Raw genomic sequence first — 22,301 nt, 5'->3', positions numbered from 1 at the left:
TCTCAGCTGACTGAAAAAACAATGATGAGTAAAGTGAGAAAATGAGAGAATTTGCAGGTAAACTGCAAAACATTTTTGATTGTTTCGCAGCTTTTCATTGACATTTCTTAAATGTCCAGCCAACTGGGGAGGTCAAGAGGCATGCCCTCAAAAACATGGTGTGAAAATATCTGGTTTTTGCCAAATAATGAAATGTTTGACATGTGACCAGTTTCACAGTTTCATATACCAAATATTTTCAGTTTCACTACCTTTACAGATCAGTTATTAAAACCCATGTCAAACCCTAGTTTTTATAACCCATGTCAGCCTCTCAACAGAAGGCATGATTTGCCTCTTCAATTTACATAAAATATATCAGATTTTCATCATCTCTCTGTATAAAAGAGAGAGTCTGTAGGTCTTGTATAAACAACGGATAGCAGGAAAGGAAAGGAAAGATCAATTCAGTAAGATAAATTTACATAGACTTAGAATTAAATTTTGATGGAAAAAAACTACCGTGGAAAGAACCAAAATCACTTAGTTTGAAATGCTCAGCTGCCCTAGTGGAAGTTTCACTGGCAACTTTAACACCACCTGAAGGATGTGAAATGAAAATTGCATATCACACAGTAATGCTACGTTTGTTTCCCTATCAGTCTTAAAAATAATTAAGAAAAAGAAGTAAAGTGAAGAACGTCAGTCACACTGCGGGTTCGTGGGTGCACACTTCTCAGTGAATCAGAATTAAAATTCTCAACTATTACCCTCCCCAGGACTCCCCAGGCAAAAGTACATATGTAGAGCACAATGCAGGCATACACAGACTAGGAATATAACTCAGGACTCTTTTTTTTTTTGATTTTTAAAGATTGCTCATTTGAAAAGTCACACATTAGTAATTTTCTTGACGTTCACTGAAGCTGAAACTAACTCAACACAACGCATGTGAGCCGATTTCTCATAGTTTCTCCTTGCGGACAGAGCTGATAAACCTGAGCTGCAAGATTGACTACAAGCCCTGAAGGCTCTCCATCACACCCGATACCTCCTGATATTTATACCTGACAATTTGGCAAAACAACTACAAAAACGTGACACTAGAAGGAGGAATTCAACAGCAAGTGCTTGTGATTTATGGAAGGCTCTATTAGAGGTTTCATTTACCATTTTTCTAGTTAACGAAACGATATGTAGTTCAAGCACTCCCCCCAGCGGACAATAGCTACACCCTTACACAAAGTTTTAAAGACATGGGTGAGCAGTATTTACGAGCCAGCTGATGGCACACCTTAAAAAAACAAGGGTCACACAAAGCGAATTAAATGCTAACGCTACTATCTATCTGCAATATTTTGGTTTTGTTTTTTAACTAAGTTCAAAGTACACTTTCCAACCAACAACATTGTTCGTCCTGTCAGAGTAGCTTATTATTTTCTTCCTGTATTCAAATGATTGTGAATGTTTTATTTGCTATGCACACGTATTAAACGGAAAAAAATAGTTTTCAGGCACATCCTGCTTAGCTAAATCATTGTTAGCAAGATCAGCCTGCTTTAAAAAAATCCAGATTATGCAATGCTGAGTTTCTGTCATCTTTTCTCAGAAGGTTTCCTATTCAAACTTGCTCACCCTTGCGTGCATAGCTGTCATAATTCATTTATACTTATCCAAAACTGCACACTAATTACTTTGGGTCATACGTGAATAACTTGTTTTGCCTGAAGCAAAAGTAAAGGTTAGGAAAAAAAAAAAAAGAGTAAGATGAGATTAATACATGCAGTATATTCATGGTCAGTGCTACATGATTTACCAAGACCTGAAGAGTGTTCTGTAAAACACATTTCATTCTAATAACACAGTACAGATTTTCTCACTGGATCCACTGGCTATATTCAGCATTTAATCTCAAGACTACTTTTAATTTCTTATATTGCAGCAGACATGAAGCCACGACAATATAAAGCATTTAACAGAGGAGCATTTTATGCAGGTTTTTAATTTGGTGCTATTTTTCCTGTTAGGTTTTCTTCTCCCCCTGAAGGAATAAACTAACATCCAACATTACTACCACATATTTTAGGCAGTAGTCTTTTGGGGTGGGGATTCATTTCACCTAACTAAGAGGTAGATATCTGGGCTTGCTCTTTATTCAGTGCTGAAAGAGAAGCATCTTTACATGCCAGTGCATTCACCCCGTCTATCTGGAGACAGAATAACATGTCCCAGAGGTGCCAATCCCTCTTGCCTGACTAGAAGAGATCCCAGACAGATAGCTTAGCCTAGACACCTCTCTGTCAGAGAACTAAAGCTAGGGGAGATAAACCATACAATTACCGTGGGTATATAAACTCCCTTAATGCTGCTGAAGAGCTGCAGCTGTACAGGCTGCAATTACTGACACCATTTTAAGCCTTTAGTGCCTAGTTTCGAGCACCCTAAGTGCACAGCCTGAGCTTCAGAGGTGCAGACTATCTAATGCTGATCTGGATGCATTACACACAAGAGTTAGCCTGCCAGTAGATCACTAGTAAATTGGACTCCCAACAAGTCAGTGATTGAAGTCAATGACAACTGTGATCCTCGGTGTCTAGTAAGATCAGACTTAAAATCTCATGGCAGATAATAGCGTTTTATATTTCTGTGCTAACACGGCTGTGACATTTCTGAGGTTTTTCACATACAGTTTGTAGCCCAGCTTTTTTCAGTGTGTTTTCTTATCCTCTTGGGCTGGGTACCAGTTTTACAGACTAGAATAGCTTAACTTCCTTATGGTTTAAGCCATGTCCAACCCAAAAAGTCTACTGGTTTCACACCTCTGCTTGGCCCTCTGCCTTCTAATCTGCTACACCCATAAAATGCTTCAAGGGTGATACAGGCAATGAATAAGGAAACAATACAGAAAGCAGGACAAGGAAAAGAAAAGAGGTTAGACTGGGATAAAAGAGGAGGGAAAATGAATGGCAGAGAACAGGGGAGAGGGTAAGGGTATATAAAATAGATAGGAAGGGTACGGATGAAAGACCAGGTTGAAGTGGGAAAAAGGGAAAGAAAATGGAAAAAGCATTAAGACAAGACATAATAAAATAAGAAAGAGAAGAAAGCACAAGCAGTACTGGGAAGATGTGAAGAAACCAGAATGACCTGGAGGAAAACCTAAGTTTCTAGATCACCAGAACATTTCTGCTGTTTAAGAAGGGACTCTTACCTTACAGAAATTGGTTTAGTAGGGGGTATTAGGATGGAGCCTTGTTCAGTATTCCTCTCAACAAAAGTCCTACCAACCAAAAGACATATTGGAAAGGGTGATGAAGACACGGCCTCGTGTGCAATAGAGAGGCCATCATTTTATTTTTTAAATAATATCTCATACTCTTTAAAGTATGTCACACCACAGAAAGCACCAGCAGTTCTCAACAAAGATTAACATTGTGCTACATACTGGACAAACACCATATTTTCTCCAAGGAGTTACAAAAAGGCTGAAATACAACAAAAGTAGAAAGATTAATAGATTTAATTTTAATAGCAGAGCAAAAAGTAGCACTGAAACTCAGCGCTCAGTCTGCCTTATTAGCCATCAGTTTATCCTGTTTTGTTCCTCATGACTTCAAATAGCTGTTCCTGAGTTTATCCACAATAAAATACAATATTTACACATCACTGCTTCAGCTACCCTTATGTGTACCCTCGTAAACTTATTGAGGACACCAAATACTAAGTAAGTGTTAAGTATTAAGCATCATTAAATGAGATCCAGCTTGTCTACTGTAGACACCTCTCTTGCACGTCCCTTTCAGGGATCTAGCGTACCTGTCCTCACAAACTGGTTGAGTTCCCTTTGCAGTATGTGGTAGTTGGCTCTGAAAGCCTCCAGAAAGAAATCCTGTACTCCTAAGTTTAGACTTGGATTGGACTGAAGGCATTTAGTGGCACCTACCATTCAAAGGTTACATCTATAAAAACAAGTAGTAGCTCAATAGGAGCAGATTTGTAGAGTGAAACAGTTGGTGCCAAAAAGATCCATGTCCACACTATATGCTGTTCTTGGGGGTTTTCTTTGGACTAGCTTTAGTCAGTCCCATGCACTGACCACTCATTGCTGGTTGAAGCACATTAGCTGTGTCCCCAGTGGGCACTTTCCTGTTTAGTTTCATCTGAACGGAGATCGGTTTGTGCTCTCTGAGACTGCTCTTGTGCTGTGAAGCAAACCATAGGAAGTGGGGATGAAAGTGAAATTCAATTCAAAAGTATGTTCTTGATCTGCATGAAAATGCTAATGCAGATGCACCCACAGACATCTCCATCAGTTATGTGCAGAACTTTGACTCCTTGTGTAAGACGGAACACAAGTTCAGTATGTCCTAAACTAGGCAGAAAGGATACTACTTGTTTTAAAGCTAGAACATAGTGCCAGTGAAGTCTTACCTGTGTGTGTCCTTCGGTGAGCCTTCAGGTGAGAACTTTTTGTGTATACTTTGTTGCATCCCTCAAAGTCACACCGATGGATGCGCCGCTTCCTGGAGTCTGGAGACTCAGACCTTCTCTGACGCCTTGTGCTCTCAATACTGAATGGTGAAATTGAACTGTAACACAGAACAGAAGCAAAAAATGACGCAAGAGCATGATATATATCGTCGATCCCAAAAAATCAGTTGTAATACATCACTATGCCATAAGGGACCTTAGTGATTGCTTAAATATTTCTTTTTCTGCACCACAGACCACAGTACCTCTTTAGAACAATTCCTGTTTGAATACAGTATATTTTGCAGTATGAAGTAAATCAGGTTTTGATTTAAAATCATTTATTGTCAGAGAAATTACTATGATTCTTGGAATACTCCTCTGACAATGAACTAGCCTCACTTTATCTGAGCTTTATTTTTATTTACATGTGTCCAACTCCAAGTTCACTAACTCTTTTTTTTTTCTGAAGAACTTTATACATGACTCCATAATTTCTCTTTAACAAGTTTAATCTTGAAACCTTTTACAAAAAAATGTTTCTAGTACCCAGATCTGGACTGTGGATGCCCCTGTTTGGCCACATACATCATTTGCTTGCATATAGATTACTAAGAGATCCAAATCACTCTGCATCAGTGATCTTTCCACTTCCTTATTTAATAATTCTCAATCTCTGTATCACCTGCAAACTATTTAATTTTATTTCCTTTCAGACCACTGATTAATAAGAAAGTTTAATAGCACAAAGCTAGCGAACAATCCCTATGGAAACGCATACGCTCACTGAAGATATTCCGCATAGAAATGTCCTAAGACCTACCAGCCATCCCAATTTTAACCAATTAAAACTGCGGTGCTGAAGCTGTATTGCTTGAGTTCCAAATACAGTGTATACCAAGTCAAAAGCTTTAAATAGGTTTATTACAACAGTACATTTGCCTTGGTTAGATAAACTTGTTCTGTCATAAAATGTTATCAAGTTGGTATGTCAGGATCCATTTTTTTAAAGCTTCACATTGACTCCCATTAATTATATTACTCAATTATAAATCATTATTAATTGATCTCCTTATCAATTCCATTATGGTTATACTGCACAGCAGTCATGTTCACCTACAGTTAAAACACCAGCATGGTTTTTTCTCTGTTCACTAGTTACAGCTATTTTAAATACTGGGACAACATTGCCTTCCTCAAGTTTTCTGGGACTTCCACTGCATTCCCAGATTTATTGACTGTCAAGGTAAATGATCTAGAGATTCCTTCAGCCAGCTCTTTTACACTCGTAAGATGCAAGTTTTCAGATCCTAAAATAATTTGTGACTGTCAAATGAAAATGAATTATACAACAGGAATGAATCTGCTTCACAATACGAAATAAGCATGTACCTTTGGGGAAGCTAAAATGCTGACATAAACTTTAATTTAAGCGATTTCCAAAATTTGGTGATGACTTTTTATACTGGGTTAGAACTTCGCGAAAAGGCTCTCACACCATTAGCATGTGATCTCACTGATGTTCCAGTCTGCTACATTACATTTCTTTAAGCCTCAAATTTAGTCCTTTAAGCCTTAAAAGTCCAAATAGTAGTCCATTTCTCATTTTATTTAAATATTTTCATAATACAATCCTAATTAAAAAAACTAAGTATTAAAAAAAAAGGATATTGGAGTATTCTCTTTCTGACAGCCCTCTTTTCTCTTAACACTTGAAATGCATTTATACTTCATCTTCAGGCTAAAAAATTTTTCAGATTGAGTATTTTTGCACAGAATATGATACATGCAAACGGGCAGGCAGGGAATCTCTGAAACAGAGGAAAGAATGGACAGAGGGCCATAATATCAACATTAACTAACTGAAAGTAATCTCCAAGGGAGCAAGACATAGCAACACTTTAACTGTGTGACAGGAATACAGACATGTTTTGCTGTCACGGAAATGGCTTAGGTATTGCATTTAAGCATCCGCATGTCAGGATAAATAAAAGATTTGGTTTAGATGATTCACTGAGATAAGTCTCACTACTCTGGATTTTTTTAAATATTCCACCAGCCAAAATAAAAAGCAAACATGTAAATCAAACCTTAAAGCTCAATACTGAAGGTACGTAAGCCAGTCCACAAGATCAGAAAATCTTTATCTTAAAAAATAAATATTTGTGCTTCATTTTTGCTGCATGTGATTTATGAGCTGTCTTAAAAGCCTATTTTGTAACAGGGCGTTCAGATCCTGGATAGTACAACTTGTTTAAATGGGAGGAGGATCAAGCTTACAATGCTGCTGCAACTTCCAGTACCAAGAAAAAAGAGCCTCAAACACAATCAGCACCTAATAAAAAGCTATTTGTCACGTACAAGAGAGTGACCTCACTGTTATGAACTGCTCTGTGCTTACCTTGGTATTTATACAGGACAGGGCGGAATAAGACGGTGCCACGAAGGTGGCACAGAATCAATGCTGCTGTTTCTCCATTCGATTACTCACTCTTTCTAAAAGGCAAAGTGTCAGGCCCACCTATTCCAAGCTAGCAAAATAGCACCACAAGCAACACAAAGTGCCATGCATTGCCATTTTCCATAGCAAGTTTCACAGTTATTACTTATTCACGGCACCGAGCAGAAAGGTTACTGTCAGCTAGAAAAAGCAGATGCAGCCTCATACTTTCCATTTCAGCAGTGTAGACTAAATAACATGTTAACCAGCAAAAGAGACACGTATATAACAGCTAAGAGCACACCTCTAAGGCGATCTTCCTCTGTCGCTGTAACTTTGGGGATGGAGAGGCACCCCACAATTCGGATAGAAAACACGTTACAGGTAGAAAAATAGCCAAATCCTAACTGAGAATATGAGCTCTGTTTGTGCCTCACGCAATCCATATGACTTTCTAAATGGAGATACCACAGAAAGGCTTAAAAACAGAATGAAGATGCATTTTTAACCTTTTGGAGGTAAGTCACTCTCACACTCACAATAATATTCAGTTCATTTGCCTCCCTTCTTTCTGTCAGTCATGTAGCAGTAAAGGGACACACTCCACTTATTCAAGCAATTTCTGCAAAACAACCTCACCGACCGCACAGAGAGACATAGAAAAATCAAGGTCTCTAAACGATGTTTTGTACTTTTTAAAGGCCACAGGGGTTCTGCCAGTTGGCTCTGCTCAGTACAAAGCTCCAGAAAGTATTGCTGTGTGGTATCCCACTTGACAAACAAGCCCTGGTACTCAAGAACGGAAATGACTGGATATTCACTGGTATTTAATTTTACAGAGGGTTTTTTTTCTTTACAATGTGCTTTTAAAATCATGTAAAATGCAACTATTTTTTTTTTTTTAAACCATATTGTAGCAGCTTGCCTCTCTTGGTTTTAAGTGTCCCTTCCAGACTGCCCCGAAGGAGGACCTGGAAGAAAATGAGCAGCCAGGAGCTGCCGGGCTGCCCAGAGCTTTCAGTTCTCCTTTCCAGGCCCAGGAACTCAGGAAGCCTTTAAGGCTCAAGGTGGAGTTTAGCTATAGAACTGACACCACACATCACATCCCAGGGAAATTACAGGATGTATCAAGTTACTACCGAGCCATCAAATTTCATAGATTAAAATTAACAAAGAAGAAAATCCAGTTCTGACCTGTCAGCTTGACTTTTTTATTTGTATTTAATTATTTATAGAAACAGTGCAATTTCTATACTACTGTAGAAACTGCCACACTAACGTAAACCCTAGGACACTGCCTGCCTTCTCCACTAAGCACTAGCAACACCTATAGTTGTTATTGCTCATAGAATGGAATGAAAGACATCAAACATCGTCTGGCTGTGAGCATTTAGGGTCATCTACAAAACGTCACCTGTGATATTTCCAGCTAAAACTGAACACGTACATCTCTACAATTCACACTCGGCTAAGTGCTTCTCTCTGATGCAAAAAAGTCTGCAAATTGAAAAAAGACTTAGACTTCACCAGCAGATGGCCTTCAAGTTCTCCAGAACGTGATTTGCTCTGCACACAAGAGAGAGTTAAACAACCCAGGCAGCACAAATTATTTCTCCTTTCCACTACTGCTACCTATGACTTCCTGGGTGTTTTGTTTCCACTCTTTTCCAGACTGTGAAAGGCCCCTGCCCTTAACACATGCAGCAATGGTGTGTTAAAAACATATGTGGTGGGTCTTTCTGTAGCAATGCCGTGCTTCCCAAGCGATGCACAGAGCAGAGCTGCCCAGCAAGTGCAGTGGCTTGATTAAAGCCTTGAACTGTATTCAGCGCTTTGACGCACAAACAACTCGCCGCATGGTGACAAGTCACTGCACACCAGCTGCTCACAGGAATAGCCTGCTCATGCACTCTCACCCTGTGGCAAATACATAGCACTTCCCTTTTTTCATTCAAGTATTAGCTTCCTGGGGTGTCCCATTTCCCGGCAAGCAGGGCAAGAGCTCGCCGATGCAGCCATCGCAGAGCGGGTGACGCACAGCAAGCTGTCACCCCGCTGTTTTCAGGTCTTTGCTATATGAACACAAACGCTACCTGAGTGTTGCATTTATGTAATACAGCTGTCCTAGCGACTGCAGTCTTTACTTTTCCTCAGCCTTTCTGACACTGTGAGCTCCAGCTCTTTGGCTGTGTCGCTGCCCTCCCCATGAAAGACCCCATGGGAAGCACCTCAATTCTGGGGCCGGCAGGTATAGCCCGGCTTGTCTGCTGAATCCCCCTGTCCTGCCATACAGCCCTCCTTGCTAGCTGTGAGGCTGTATCACCTTCTTCCTCAAATGGTCCTGTAGCTGAACAAGAGACTTCCCTTCGCTATGGCTACATCTTAAAAATAGCAGCCAAGAAGGCTTCTGGGTCGTCGTCGGCTGAAACAGATGCTAACTTCATTTTGGGGAGAGACCCAGGCACGTATCGACTCTGCCCCCTCCACTCTTGTTTCCACCAGAAGGAAAATCAGACTGGGGCTGGCATGTCATAGCAGCCGTTCGGTCTGGATCATCAGCTCAGCAGGCCATAACATGCCCTGCAAAGTATGGAAAACATAATCCACCATCCTCCTGTGCTTCTCTTTCTCAGGCTTCGTGCTGCTGAAGGATGTGATTTGACAACGCGGTTAAGCTAACATAACAGGAGAGTCCTGCTCCAGTTGCTTTCTCTTATGTCAGCTCTGGCACTTGTCTGATCCTGCAGCGAGCCAGCTCAGGGACCCACAATGACGAAAAATCAATTCTACAAAATATGCAATCAGCTTGCTCGCCTCTGCTGGTTTAGCTCTGAAATAATTGAGTCAGCTGAGCACCTGCACCAACACCTGGGAGAGGATGGGAGGGGAGCGTCATCAGCCTTTTCAGTGGCAACTAGCAGTCACCTTACAACTGTCATAACTTAAGTGGAAAATCAGAATTTGTACTGAGAAAACTGAGAACACACAATCCACACAAGGAACAACAAGAAAATCCACCTTCATCTCCTCCACAAAGTCTCCTCCTGTGATTCTTGTGTATGCAGAAATCACATACACAAAGATAAAAACAAAAAAAAGATAACAAGAAAAAAAAATTGGGAGACATCATAACTGCTAAATTTTCAGAGAGTGATAATGTGCTTTGGTGATAGAGGATAAAACCAATAGACAGACATTAATATCTCATCCTCATGAATATTTTAGAAAATTAGATTATTTAGACTTTTTCTTTTTCAAAAATAGAAAAAAGATTTAAATATACAATATTTAAATAAATAGTATATAGATTTAGCAATGTCAATCATTAATTTATGATATGTGCATACCTTCTGGGCCAACCTTTCAGTCACATTCAGTAAGAATGCATGTAAATGAAATAAAAGCAGAAAATTCAGATACAGTATGCCTATTTCCAGTATTGTAATGAGGAGGTGAAGAAAATCCTTGGATCGCTAGCCTATGCTCATAATTCAAAGGGATCCTGGGCTGCTTAGCATTTATGGAAATCAGAGCTCTTAAGTGGGTAACTATGGGCTTGAGTTGAATTTTCTGCATCATTTTTGAAAATCTTGGCCTTTGCATCCAGTGGTGGAATTGCACCCTCAGAGCATATCAATCAACCAGTGAAGCAGTAGGCTTTCATCCGTGATAGCGTTCTGTCTCCCTTCAGGTGAAGTGAGTCAGTGAAGACTACGCAGAGGCTCACAGAGCTCCTCTTCACCAGAGACAGTCGGAAGTAGAGAAAAAAATGGTCCTAACGTATTTGTTTGATGCCTGTGGTACATTTATGAGTCAAATTAATAAAAAGCACAGGTTTCAAATGTAACAGGTAAGATACAGGTACTCAGCTGTCCTTTTGAGAAAAGGGGAGCTGAAGTGCATTGCCAGGTCTCTCATTGTCATCAGATGCATTCTTTTCCAGTAAAAATCCCCCTCCCCCAGTAGTTTTTCATATAGCATAGTTTTCTTTTCTGATACCTCTTAAAATGTTATGTTCCCACTCAGTACACTGCGAAAATAACTTTAGAAATGCTAGGTATTAAACTGTGATAAAATTTGGTATACATTATTTTTCCTTACAATTAAAAAAATTTCATCTACTACTATACTATTGTAGTGAGATACCAAAATCATACTATACAAAAAAGTAGTAGTTCTACTACTTTAATCTGCTTAATAGGTTTGGGTACAATCTCCTGTTGAAGTAGTCCCTTTGATTATTTATGTTTTGTCTTTTCTTTTTAGTACAGAGTTTCTAATGCGTCCTTTTCACGGACAAACAGATGCACATGTGTATATATATATATATATGAATTTTTTCTCCTCTCTAATTCTTACATTCTAATTAATGTTTCATGAACAGCAAACATCTGCCTTAGGAATGTTAGACATTAAAACATATCAAGCAGTACTTAAAATGATCATAAAAGGAAAATATGCACCACTCATTTTATTAGCAGTAGTTACTTCAATTAGTATACTTTAAGGTGATTTCACATTGCAAATTACACATTTGGTCAAGAAAGAAAGGGGAAATTTGGCTGTATGTACAAAGAGTAAACATACGAAATGGGAAAATTATATGGGTAAACAACATATAGATATGAAATAATTTGAATACATTTGGTTCAGAAAGTCTCTGAGCTGAAAATGGTGGGAAACTAGGACAGGAGCAGATGGGAACAGGAGCACAGTGAGTTTGCCCTTTTATATTTTTGCCTAGGTTTCCACTTAACGGCCACTGCCGGAGACAGAGCACTGGGAAAGCTTTGGTTCGGCTGTGTATGGCCACCCTTGTATTCTCACACTCTTATTCAGGGTGGCCAGCAACAAAATACCCCACGTATCTGTGACCATGACTTTATGCACAATATTTATTCCTACCGAGATCAACTAAATTTGCTTGTTGAGCTGCCTAGTAATAACAGTGTGTTACGACATCTTTCTGGCAGTGGAACTGAATGTGCAACTACAATGAAAAACAAGCTCCTGGCAGTGGGAAAGGGCTTTCTGTGCTAGGAAAAGTACCAACTTCAATCAACAAGCAGAACTGGGCATGTCTTATCAAAATTATCCATCATTTATGCTACTAGCTGTGTTAAACTGGGACATGAGAATAAGACAGTTGCTTGATGATTCTCTTTAGCTATTATGTTTATGCTGTGGGACGTGGGAGTGCTTTCCAGATCCCAAAACTGTGCTCTCCTTTAGGTGGATCCCAGTTCCGCGCTGCGGTGAGATCTAAGCACACACCACGTTCTCCTCTTTCAGCCCGTTCCTCTGCGCTTGGTCTGCAAGAGAAGGAAGGCTCTAGCTCTAGCTAGAGCCCAGGCTCTAGCATGTCCCCCAGACGTGAGGACCATAGGTCCAGGACCACAAAGCACACTGTCCCACAGGACAGAGAAAGCCTATAATTCAAGGCTATAATGAACTCTGATATGCCAGGAAAATAAAAAAAACTCTTCCATCCATTTTACACTGATCATTAACTAAGAAAATTTTACACTAGAGACTTATTGTGTAGAAAAGCACCAAAATTATATCAATTAACTATCTTGCACTTAAGCACTGTCTACCTTATTTAAACATTTATTCCTGGTATTGAGAAACAATAAGTTCACTCCAGTAGGATAACTTGCACCATCTACAGTTCTCACTGGAAGAACCAGAATCTGGGCCAGCCATTAAGCAGAGATAAACTTATTCCCACAAAACTAATTTGGCCATAACCAAGAACAGGCATTAGCAACTCCTGGAACAGCGACAACTCTACTGAACTACGCGGCTCAAGCTGATGCAGAACGAAGAATAATGTCACATTTCTCCAACAGACATTAGGACATACAGAGCTTGCTTCTCTCCCTAGAAGTTTGAGAAGTAATTGCTGGTAAATCTATACTGTTTTGCACACAGACAAGATACCTTCAGTAATTTTAAACATAAATGTAACTCTCGTTCATCGGTCTCTCTCTCCCCCCTGGTGTGGATAGATAGACTCACAGCAGGTAAGACGCTTGGCCTCAGAGATTTTGAGAAGATAAATGACTACAGTTGTTTAAATCTGTTTAAAATATATATTTTTAACCTACTCAATTTATCTAAAACGCATGGCAGCATGATCTAGAATTCCAGATCTTTAGAATGGCTGAACAGAGTTCAAAGATTGCTCTGCATACTGATCAAACCCACACAAACACCACCTTTTTTAACATGCCATATCGCTATGGAATACAGAATAACAGAAAATACAGAATATAAAAAAGAACGGGTTTGAAGACACCTGTTGAAGTCACCTAGGCCAACCTCCTGCTCAAAAAAGCGTTAACTTCAGAGCTAGATCTTTTCCTGAAAATCTTCAAAGATGGAAAAATTGCATCTCTCTAGGCAGCATGTTCTAGCACTTAACCACACTGGGATTCATTCTTTGTTCTACAGAGTTTCAAATCAACACTCATTTTTCCTTAACAGTTCCTACGTAAATATTTATTATTTATAAATTCACATACCTACACATTATAACGAAAGATAACAGAGTGACCATGAACTAAAGCAAGCTTGAATTTCTTTCCTTTTAATTAACTTACTTTGCTTTAGGCAATGTGTTCTTCTGAGCTGAAGTGGAAATCCATGAAAATAAGGAAATCTCAAGCAGCGGGGAAACGTTATCACGATGAACTTGCATGTACAATAAAGTGCATGTGCAAAGGTCTGTTCTTTAGATCTGAAGACAAAGTATAGCACGCCTTCCTGAAAACAGGAATAGCTCCTGAAATGCTGTATGCCCATCATGTTTAAGCTATGCTATTTCACGTCTGGGAGCTGAATCTGGCCTGGAAGAGAAAGAACATCTATATCGTCTCTTCTTTTCAGACCTGGCAGGAAAGCCTGGTTCATTCACAGGCACGCTTCTGCACTAGCAGCCCTAATATCCCTTACAGAGGCAGTCTGTATCAATGCTACATTTATTCTTTCATTTTCATTCCTTTCTAAACAGAACAGATAATTGCATAACTCAGCACCTCAAACTCAACTTTGAGAGCACGAGGTCCCGGTTTTTACCTTTCTTATTTCTTTTTCATTCATACTTCTCCTACATGTTTTTTCTGGCAACACATACACAAACAAGCTACAGCAATACTGGTATTCTCAACAAAGGGAATTAAAAAAAAGGAAATAAAGAGCACTCTGTTGGGAGGTATGGACTGAGCTGAAATTTCCAGCATGGAAATTAGATGAGTACGTACACATTCGCTTCTCTCACCTTTGTTCTGGTTACTTGGAGAAACAGTGTAGGTGCCACACTTAGCGTAGGGGTCCCTGCAAGCTGTATCCTGCTCACTGCAGTTTACCTTCAACATTTATTTTCACTCTGATTTCTTGCACCTGTGCAGCACAAGTCAGGCCCAATGTCTATACGACGGTGACCTACTCAGTTCTTGCCTGTGCATTCACTTTAGGATGAACCTCTTCCTCTCATTGGTTAGACTAACAAATGTGGGACTGATCACCTTACGAGTGATTACAAATTATCTCTTGTGTATCCTTTGCTGACAAAACTGTCACATAATGTCTTGCCATGTTGGTGACATTAAATCAAGACATTGCATCCACTGGGACTGGAGCTCATATGAGTGACCTTTTCTTCCTGTTCAGAAGGCTTATTATCAATATGTTAAATATTTGATTACCCTGGATACCAATATATAATGCAATTACGGGTGGTCATCTGTCATATTCTGTGTTGTCAAGCACATTTTGATAAGTACTAAATAGTGTGTCTATGTGTATATACGTAAAGATAACCTGCCAACTCCAACAGAAGATGTCATCTCAAAAACAATTGCATATTCTGCACAGCCCTCTACAGTGCTACTGCTCTGAGAACATATATTGAAAAGAATACATCTACTGCAGAGATAAAATACCTATCACATCTGTTTGACCTGGAAAAGAAAAAGGACTGAATGATTTAATTCACTTTGGGACAAAAAACTTACTGAGCACAAAATCGTACTTCAGTATTAGAGTTTCTCTTTCTAAAACTCTCTTCTAATGAATAAAGTTAGAGCTTTCTGGGTTTTTTTTTTCCTCTCCCAGAGCTCCCTCTCCTATTGAAAGTAAGTTTTTATAAAAGAACACTAGAAAATATTCCATAAATTAAAATTGTTCCTAAAGCCCAGAGACTATACAGATAGTGTTACAATGTATGCATTAACAACAATGAGGAATCCTGAAGAGATTTATGTTATACAAGGAGGATTTATGTTATGCAAGGGTTTATATTCAATAGGCTAACTTGTATCTGGCTTTAAATGATGCATGTCTATTAAGTATCTCTTCACTTAGATCACAAGCTCCTTGCTACACCCTTTTTTGCTGTTTTGTGTTTTGCATAGGAAAATAAGAACAGTGGAATCCAAATCCATGACTCGAGTTCTAATACATTGTGACAATACAAAAACCTCCACCACCTTTCCCTGCATCTGTGGTTTTCCACACCTATTAATAATACAGTCTGACTTGAAAAAATCGCAATATTCTGGGCTTCCCTGGGTCTAGATCCTCAGCCCCCTTTCGTTGGCACTGCCACATCCTTCCTTCACCTGCCCTTTTATATTCCTTCTCCTCTTCCCCAGGCTTGGGCCACCTCCTCCCCTTGGGAACTGCCACTCCCAGGCAGATTTTGTCACTCAGTTCCGACACTCTGTCACATTGATATGAATTTATATATTCACAGTTTCACTCTGTTGGTGAGTATCTGAAAGATTCCTGAGGGCTTCCGCTGCACACTGGGACAGAAGATATTCCTGGAAGTTGTAAAATTACTAGCCCAAGAGGAACCGATGACTACAGTCCGCAGGTTGGAACAGATACCATGTGCATTTACTACTCTTGCACAGACTAGTTAGAGGATGTGAACAGCCACTTCCTTTTCCTCTCTCCATCACTGAAATCATCCTGATTTCAGTCCGGTGAATACTTTGTTCATATTCAGAGTTAACTGGGCGTAGGCAGACTCCTTCCACTTCTAACTAAGCAGTACAGTTACCTACTTCTCATACATACCAAAAACGTGAATTTCATCAATTCCTTGCTTACCACTCTATCAATTTAGCAGTCCCAAAGATACCCAGCTTGGATGCCGACCTCAGGCAAGTCTGTGGTAAAATTGCCATCATCTTCACTGAGTCAAAGAGACTCTCAGTCAGGAGATTGGAGGAATGTGGCTCGTACAAATTGGTTCCCTTAAAGTTTCCATACCAAAGCAGCACTGTTTTTACTATGTCCAGTGTTCAAGGGAGTGGTGAGATTTGATTAAGAACAAAATTACTTCTGTAGGTGGACTGCATGCAGCCATAAGGTACGTTTTGTACTAAGAAATCTATGGAACATCTTTAATAGACCTTTCAGTCACATTAGAAAGTGCTTCATTTACACTCAAACAAAAAGTACAAAGTCTCTACCCTTCATGGCAAATATGCCATAATGCTTTTTCGAGAATGGCAATTAGGCTGTTAGCCAAACGGGTCCACTGATCATGGATGGATAGTGCAGTGGCTGCACGGGCTTGCTATCATGCTCCTCCACTCTGATAATGCTTTGGCCTTCAGTGTACTTGGCTGTACTCTGATCAGGAAAAACTGTAGAAGCCTTTAGGAGGGCAATATTCTTCAAAAACAGCAAGTACAAAATCCCAGTGCCTTCTTGCTCTCAAGTGAAGGGTCAAGATTTCTCCCTATGCATGCTCCAACCCCGCTAACGCAAAATCTGACTGAGGATTTGGCTCATTATATTAACTGTGTTTTTCTGTGTGAGTTTATAAGAAAGTTCTCAAGACAGGATTTAAATTGGGTAAGATTTAAATGAAGTTGCCTCTTCAGTTTTTTGAAATACAACACAATGTGTTTTCCTGATAAGAATTGTTTTCCCACTGGCTGAAGGGCGTATGTGTCCCTTTGGGACGTCAACTATTCAATTATTTGATGGAAATTATTCTGCTATTTCCAACAGACACTGAATGTTTTGTTCAGAAAAAAGACAAAAATATACAAAGTTGAACAAGCCTTGCAATTTTAGAGACATTCAACCCAGCCCTTCCCTAAATGCCAGCAACAGGCAAAACTACATGCTTATAGGCTTTATGAAAGAAATTTTATTTAGCTTTATCTCACAAGAACTATTTAGATAAGTGTTTAGAAACAATGTTGCCCAAAGTTACGTGTGTGAAAGAGAGAGAGAGAGAGAGAGAGAGAATCCATAGTCTTTGATATATTGCAGTTTAATGAACATCATTTCACAGGGGGTTAAATAGCCCCCATTTCCAGATTAGCACACCTTTTCCTTTAATTTGAAAATATCTCTGTGAGGAAGGAAGGAAATCAGTTCCCATACATTCAGATATGTAACCTGCTCACCAGCTGCCTCAGAAATGCATATCAGACCTCTTTCATCCACACGATGCTATCTATCTATCTGTCCTATTTAGTGTTAAAGCATATTTCTATGGCCGTGTTATTATTCGGCATATTTATTTCTTATACTATCATCACTATCATTCATTTTCACGCACCTTAAAGCACATTAGGAAGAAAAAAGTGAAAAGAAATGAAGCCTATCTGCCTAGCTGCTGTCTCTGAAGTGAGCACATCCCTCTGTGCTGGGTCTCCTACAACGCTGAGAATCAAAGCTATGTAGAAAAATGCATGATAATAATGGGCCATGCTGTTAACCTTGCTAATTTATGCATGTTGCCCCTGTACGCTCATTAGTGTTTTGCCAAGTGTAGTTTTTAAGTCCCAAAGGTAGGACAACAAATCTGAGCATCTGGAACAGACTGCCATGAATTTCAGAGCGTCTTAAAAACTTGTGCTCAAGAGGACCAGTCTGGGATTCAGCGGTTCCTTGCTATGCCACAGCTTTCCTATATATATCACCCTACTCCCAAAGCCAGTTTTGCTGACCTGTGATCGAGTTCATTTATCTCTGGAATTTCTATTGCTTCACTGAAAGCACCATCTCCTAAATCTTCACTGACAGGATGTTTGGCTTGATAGGTTAAATCCTTTGTCAATAACCGGAATTATTTGCCTCCATATAAGATGCAGCCATGAAGATTTCACTGCAAAACACACTGGCAAAATCCAACAAAATGAATGACCGCAGAACTGCTCTTAGGAATTTTTACACCAAATTCTGCCATGCAGAAAAAACACGTTAGGATTTAAGTGTATTTTTCCTGAAAAAAAAATCCTCCCTTCTCCTGCTGGATAATTTTCCCTCCTAAATCTACTACAGTCTCTGCTTGTTTACTAATCTTGCAAACAGTATCAGTCACCAAGTAAAGCACCAACTAATACTGCCAATATAGTAATTAAGAGCAGCTAGAGTGCATACACTGAAGCTTTTACTGCAGAAATCAGTCTGTTAAAAATCTAGCAAAACTCAACCCTGCACATATGTTGTTTTGTTTTGTTTTGTTAAATGGGATGGAATGTAGCAGAACTTTAAAGATCAAAGAAACCCACAATTTCTTAAAACATTTGCAGCCTTAGTATACAGTAAAAATGGAAAATTATCCAAGCATATTGCTGTCACAATTGTTCATTTGGAAGAGGCCCAGGAAAAAAAAAACTCCCAGTAAAGCAGAATGATATTACCGAAACTATGATAAATAAAAACAGAGTGTGATACAGGTGAAGGAATCAGAGCAGCATTCAGCTTAAGGTCAGAAAAGACAATCATGATCATCAAAAGTGACTGCCTGAATTAGACAAGCTAAAAATTTCACTCTGCAGCTTGGAAATTCAGTCCGGCACCTCATGCGCACCAGAGACTCCAGCAGATTTGGCAGGCCTCACTGCTGATGGCGGGTGAAAGCTCCTGAGGTGTGGGAAGTTGCTTAAGGCACCTTGTGACACTCATGCACAGGTGGAAAAAATGTTTTTCAGGGTGTGTGTGCATGGGAAAAACAGAGAAGGACTCTTCACTCATGCTGCTGTTTTTATTTCTGAGCAGACCCCATATGGGATAGAGGGAGGAGGACTGGCACATACAGACCGAACTGATGCGACACAGAGGAACTGCTCCTAGACCCCAGGTTAAGCAAGGACTGGCACCAAACCATGGTGGTCATGGCTGCCCAAATGCCATCCCGTGTCGCAGCTTCTCGTCCCATGCCACCGGCCACCTTGATTACTTTGGCTTTGTTCTGGAGAAAAGGGAATTGCACTCTATCACGCTGCCAGCCTCCTTGGCCAAAAACAGGGAAAAAAATGACCCCTGAAATAATGCGGAAGATTAAAGCCATGATAAAAGCAGGGAGGACTTAGTATTTTGAAATGTTAGCGCTATGCTGAGAACAGATCGTTCACCTTCTCTAACTTGAGAAGTGCGGAGATTTTCATGTTTACAGAAGGAGTATTCTCCTCTTATAATTTGAGAGTTAAATCTGGGTTTCTTTGTGATCCTGTTGAGTTTGATGCAAGATCGCAAACTGGAGATACAAAGCCCAGATTTGTATGTCTAGGTCTGCTTTTTCAAGAATATTGCTTTAGTGAAGCTGTTCACTTCAATTATACCTCTAAATCCCATTTGAAAATCCCATTTTTCAAATTCACCTCTTCCTCCTCTGCCTGGATGAAAAGAAATCAGTTAAGAATTTTGTATTAGCTGCAACATCAGCCACAAAAATCTGTTTCTCATTTAAGTCTCACATCTGGCCACCTAAATTCAATCTAACTTGTTACACAAATGGAGGTTAAAAAAAGTATTGTATATTGTATTATGGATTTTTTTAGTAAAAATATTAATTAAATGTCATGCATAGATACCATGTGGCATGATAAAATCCACTCCTGCCATAACAGAGGTATGTGGAGCATGTGAAAAGGACTAAGCAATCCATTGCTCACATTGCAAAGCTGTAGTGCTTCTGCCGACATATTCATTAAAGTTAGTGCTAAAAGGCTAGGCTCACTGTTCAGTTATTTCTTGCTCTTGTTATGATCTTTTCTACAAAAGTGAAATGTCAAAATTCAGTGTATTTTGTGCTCAGTAAATTACAGTTATTTTCAGAACATCTTTAACCTTTTCAGTGGCCTGTGGCCTGACTGGCAGATCACTCATGTCTTTTCATGCTGTGAACCTGACAAACCTCTTCTGGAAAAGGCAAAGCAGGCAGAGTACTAGTATGTAAAATTACAGAATGCCAGCCAAACTGGTACGATACACTGCACTACTCTGTATTTAACATTGGGATGTTAAATTACACTGTCTCATTTTTGTGACAAAAATTTGACTAACAACAAAACTGACCCAGCATTAGTCTATTTTTGTGACAGGCTGCCTTCCTTTCAGCCTCTAAAGTTCAAAGAGCAAAGATGTGGTTTTCATGTGTGCCTTGGGTGAGCTTTTTCCTGAAATGCCACAGCCTAACTCTTCCCTTCTAAAAGCACTGGATTTAAAACGCACTTTGAAGAACATCATTACTATGAAGGCTCACATTATTTCAGAGTCCTTATTATACAACAATACCATTAGAAAGTTTATTTAAATTAAATGCACAACTTCTCATTAATGCAATGTGTTAACATTTTACATTGAATCACTAGCAAAGATCAGAAAAGGAGGATAATATGGCTTGGGGCTCCACAGTGCTGCAACTGCTTTCCTGGTAAACTTAGTCCTGTTCTTTATCCTATCCTGTTTCAGTTCCTGACTGAAAAAGATGGGGATATTACCATTTCTCTCTCTCTCTCTCTCTCTCTCTCTCTCTCTCTCTCAATCCCTATCAGCCTAGGGCTGTCACCCTTTTGCACAGTGGCTGAATCTCATCATATGCTTGTACGGACCCGGCCATAAGGGGGGTCCAACCTCACCAGTGTCAGTCAATGCTATTTACTGTTTACAGTGACATCTAGAAAATGTTTCATCCTTACGTTATGTGCATATTTTATGTGAATATGGTCAGGAAGAAATCTCTACTCATGCTATTTCAGGCCTACAGTCCTACTGCATGCTTCCGTACTACATATACACTGCTAGATGAAATGTGAGCCTAACAGTGGTATGTGATTTATAAAAGATCTCTCAGAGCGTGTTAGGTGTTCTCTTTGTAAAGGTACAGTTAAAAAAAGAAAAAGAAAAAAAAAAAAAAACTTGAGTAAAACCGGTTTGCAATCAGGCTCTATTTCTGCACTGCTGGCAAACCTGCCAGAAACGACAGGCTTCCAAATCTGGAACAAGAGAGCCACTATTGACCAAACGCTAATAGAGCGCAAAGTCTCTAACTCATATTCTGGCAAATATCCCTGCAAAAGGTGATTTATGTGCCATTCAATGTTGTTTTCAAGACATTCACTGAACTGAAGAAGCACCATTATAATGCATCAAACACACATCAAATCCCATCTAAATCAACAGGGGCTGAAAATACATCATGTGCTTGACAAACAATAATTGACATGTCATATTATATTTGACATTTCAAGGACAGTAGTGCCTATTTAAACGGAGACATTGTAAAATAAATATTTTTTTTCTTCAGCTAACCAAAATCTCACAGGGAGTCTTACTGAAGAGCTGTTCAATAACAATCTGAAAAAAGGGAACTTTTTAAAAGACTAAAATTTCTAATGGCTCAAACCATGAAAAGCAGTAGAAGAGCCAACTTCGAAAAAGGATAACTACTGCATGCTGTCTTGGGTGCAAATTCCAGTCCCATTGACTAGAAACCTCCTACTGATTGCCACGAGGTCATAACTTCATCCTTCCCTCCTTACTCCTTTTGTAGCTCTGAATGGGGTTAAGTCTCCAAATAACAGTACTCAGATTATCAGTCTGACAATTGATTTAGTAACACAGTTTATGAGGACAGGAGTACACGGAGACATGAGCACAGCATGGGTCACACTCTTCTTCCCTGCACAGACCGCACAAGTCGCAATGTGGCAGAATTTTGATTTACATATGCCTCACCTGACACCTCATCCTGTCTCCTTGAAGCAAGTGCACAGGGACGTTGCTAATAATAACAAGGGTCCTATAGGACATGTTCACAGGAGAAAGCAGGAAGGAGTATAAACCATCTGAAGAGGAAGCAGCCATGCAAACTACTCCTTACAGCGGGATTGAGAGGTCTCCAAAATTTATCGCCCAGCAAACTTGGAATACGGAGCTCACTGTTATAAAGGGCTACTTTCTTTTGGTTCCCACCCATAAAGGATTCTTGGTTTTTTTGCTTCATTTAAATTTAAAGAGTTTTTTCCTCCACATGCAAAGGAAAGGTGGTTAGCAGATAGTTTTTAAACTGAGGGTTAAACAGACAAAATCAAACCCCTGCTGCTGCTTTTACCTAACACTTTCATGTACAATCTTAATTGATTTTTTCTTG

The 22,301-nt window shown here is 39.5% G+C and overlaps 1 protein-coding gene across 17 annotated transcripts in view; it reads right to left on the bottom strand.

Annotated features, from left to right (window-relative positions):
- KLF12 (KLF transcription factor 12) overlaps window positions 1-22,301 on the bottom strand; it is a 277,654-nt gene that overhangs the window by 41,895 nt on the left and 213,458 nt on the right. For 15 of the 17 annotated variants that reach the window (XM_068929636.1, XM_068929641.1, XM_068929646.1 and 12 more), the window contains one exon: window positions 4,411-4,568. In XM_068929636.1, coding sequence (XP_068785737.1) covers window positions 4,411-4,568 — 158 coding nt within the window. Of the gene's footprint in view, window positions 1-3,189; window positions 3,260-4,410; window positions 4,569-22,301 lie in introns of those variants that run through there. The other 2 variants (XM_068929648.1, XM_068929649.1) reach the window with 2 other exon arrangements.

This window comes from Struthio camelus, chromosome 1 (genome assembly GCF_040807025.1).
Source record: "Struthio camelus isolate bStrCam1 chromosome 1, bStrCam1.hap1, whole genome shotgun sequence".
Lineage (NCBI taxonomy): Eukaryota > Metazoa > Chordata > Aves > Struthioniformes > Struthionidae > Struthio > Struthio camelus.
This window is presented reverse-complemented; position numbering and strand designations above follow the sequence as displayed.